The 2724-nt window shown below is 63.5% G+C and overlaps 1 protein-coding gene across 1 annotated transcript in view; it reads right to left on the bottom strand.

Annotated features, from left to right (window-relative positions):
* DNASE2 (deoxyribonuclease 2, lysosomal) overlaps window positions 1-2724 on the bottom strand; it is a 5725-nt gene that overhangs the window by 1466 nt on the left and 1535 nt on the right. Inside the window, exons 4-9 of the mRNA XM_025203837.1 lie at window positions 2474-2719; window positions 1930-2041; window positions 1373-1535; window positions 823-922; window positions 436-597; window positions 8-27 (exon numbers count right to left, since the gene is read on the bottom strand). Of these exons, the coding sequence (XP_025059622.1) occupies window positions 8-27; window positions 436-597; window positions 823-922; window positions 1373-1535; window positions 1930-2041; window positions 2474-2719 (803 nt within the window). The remainder of the gene's footprint in view (window positions 1-7; window positions 28-435; window positions 598-822; window positions 923-1372; window positions 1536-1929; window positions 2042-2473; window positions 2720-2724) is intronic.

The raw sequence follows: 2724 nt of genomic DNA on the forward strand, positions 1-2724 counted from the left end.
TGGGGGGGTGGGCATCAGGGCTTCGGCCTGGGGTGCGACAAATGCACTGGCTCAGCTCAGCTCAGCCCAGCCTTCCCACCCCTCCCAGCACAGGAGAGAACCCAAGTGTCTGGGCTCCCAGCACCCCCTGCTCTCATCCCCCAGAGAACCCAGGTGTCCCAGCTCCCACCTCTCCCCTTGAGACCCCACTTCCCCGCCTAGAGCTGGGAAAGAGCCCATGAGTCCAGGCTTCCAGCCCCTGTACAGAACCCAGGTGGCTGGGCTCCCAGCCTCCCCTTGTTCTCACTCTTCAGCCTCCATAGGGAACCCAGGTGTCCAGGCTCTCAACCCTGCTCACCCCCATAGAGAACCCTGGGGTCCAGGCTTCCAACCCCTCCTGCTCTTAGGCCCCAGTCCCTGCAGAGAACCCAGGTGTCCCGGGGGGGGGGTACGTACCAATGTCCTGGAAGCTGGCGTAGGGGAAGGTGATACACAGGAAGGTCTGGCCAAAGCGGGAGGCAGTTGGGGGCCAGGCGAAGGTGGTGGCCGTGGGCGGTGGGAAGTGCGGGGCGCTGTGCACCAGCCACAGACCCTGTGTCCCATCCAGCAGCACCACACCTGCCACACAGTCACAGCTGGTGTGGGACCCAGGTGCCCAGGCCACCCCACCCCCCAGAGCTAAGATGGGACCCAGGTGTCTGGGCTCTATGCCCTTCTCTCCCAGCCCCCCACCAAGAGCCAAGATGGGACCCAGATGTCACCCACCCAGAACAGGATAGAACCTCCCCTGCTTCCCCCTCCCCCTGCAAGCACAGGGTGGAGAACCCAAGTGTCCAGGCATACCCTTGGTGTGGCCGTGGGAGGCAGCAAAGCGGGTGCTAATGCTGGTGTTGGCCCGGGGGGGCTGGTCGTTGTACAGCACGTAGGCCACGGCGTCACCCTGCTGGGTTGTGGGGGAAGTGGGGGGAGCTGCCTCCAATGCTCCCCCAAGCCCAGATTTCCCCCCCACCATGCCCCTGGCATTGACCCCGTGCACTCACCAACCCTTGCCCTGCCCTATGCAGTTATACCTGTGCACTTAACTGTACCCCGACACCAGTGACCCCTGACCCCACCTATGCACTCACCCCAATGTCCCCTGACCCCCAATGACTCCTGACCCCCATCTATGCATGCATCTCTGTCCCCTGTCCCCAGTGACCCCCACTTGTGCACTCATCCCCATGCCCTCTGATCCTTGTGATCCCTGACTTCTAGGCACTCCCCCTGCACCTCTTGTCCCCCATGACCCCTGCCCCCCACCTATGTCCTCTGACCTCTAGGCACTCATCCTCCTGGCCCTGGTACGCTCTGAGCCCCATTATTCACCCCTGAACCCCAACCCCACACTCACAGTGGTTGCAGCCTGGTATAGTTGGCGCAGGGTGGTGCCCAGAGCGCCCTGGGAGCTGTTGATGAGGGCGTGGCCAGACACCCAGTCCCCTCTGCGGGCATCCAGGTAGTGGTAACGCAGCCCCTGGCCTGGGGAATGGTGCGGCAGCTTGTAGGCCACGAACCTGGGGTGGGGAGGGGGCAGGGGCCAGTTAACCCCAAGGACAATGGCCAGGCTCCCCCTGCCCATGCCTGGGGGCAGCTTTGGGGGTGGGGCATTTGGGAAAGGGAAGGGACAATTGATGGGAGAAAGCCCCTTCTCCCCAGCTAAAACATGGGGGGTTATGGCTACAGGGCTATGTGGGCAGGGTTGGAGTCTGGACACCTGTGTTCTCTGATGGAGGCTTGTGGGTCACTTGAGTGGGGAGACCAAACTCCTGGGTTCTCTGGGAAAGATGGGTTTGTGGTTGAAGTTGTGGGGGTGGGGGAGCCCAGACGCCTGCATTCTTTGGGAGGGAGATGGGTTAGTTCTGGAGGGGGAATCCAGACACCTGAGTTTTTTGGGGTGGTGGCACTCACCAATCCACAGGCTGCCCATTGTCATCATAACAGGAGATGCCCCCCGCCGCAGCAGGGGTCAGGGACAAGGCCATGAACAGGAGGGGCAGCATAGTGGGGGTGGGACACAGACCTGCGGAGACAGCATTACAGTGACACCCTAGCCGGAACACCTGGGTTCCCTCCCCAGCTCCAGGGGGGCAATAGGGGGAGCTGGGAGCCTGGACGCCTGGGTTCTCTCCTGAGCTCTGGGGTGTGGAAGCAGGGAGCCCGGACTTCCTCATTTCTGTAGGGAGTGGTGGAGAGGAGGCCCAGACCTGGCTGCCCCAGCCACCACTATCCCACGAAAGTGAGGACATCCTGGTTCCACCCCAGAAGTGGCAGCATCTCAGCGCGGGGGTCCCGGCTCCTGGCACCCTACAGGGCTTGCCCCGTACCCAGGCTGCTGCCCGTCCCCCCAGAGAGAACCCAAGCTTCTGGGGCCCCCTCAGCGAACCCAGGTGCCCGAGCACCCCCGTCCCAAGGAATCCAGGTGTCCGGGCCCCCTGGCGAAGCGAGGTCTTACCTATCTCGCGTATCCGCGAAGCCCCAGCTCCTCCGGTCTCGTCTAACACCCCCACTTCCACTTCCTCGCGGAGGGAGCACATGACGGGGGGGTGGCTGGGCGGGGCTAGAGAAGGGGGCGGGGCCGGACGCCTGGGTCCTGAAGCTGTGGGGGAAGTTGCTAGCAGCGCCACCTGAGTCCTCTCCTGGTGGGGAGGGTCTAGCAGGGCAGAGGCTAGACTCAGACGCCTGGGTTCGCTGCTGGCTGGGCAG

Source organism: Alligator sinensis, unplaced genomic scaffold, assembly GCF_000455745.1.
Source record: "Alligator sinensis unplaced genomic scaffold, ASM45574v1 scaffold707_1, whole genome shotgun sequence".
NCBI lineage: Eukaryota > Metazoa > Chordata > Crocodylia > Alligatoridae > Alligator > Alligator sinensis.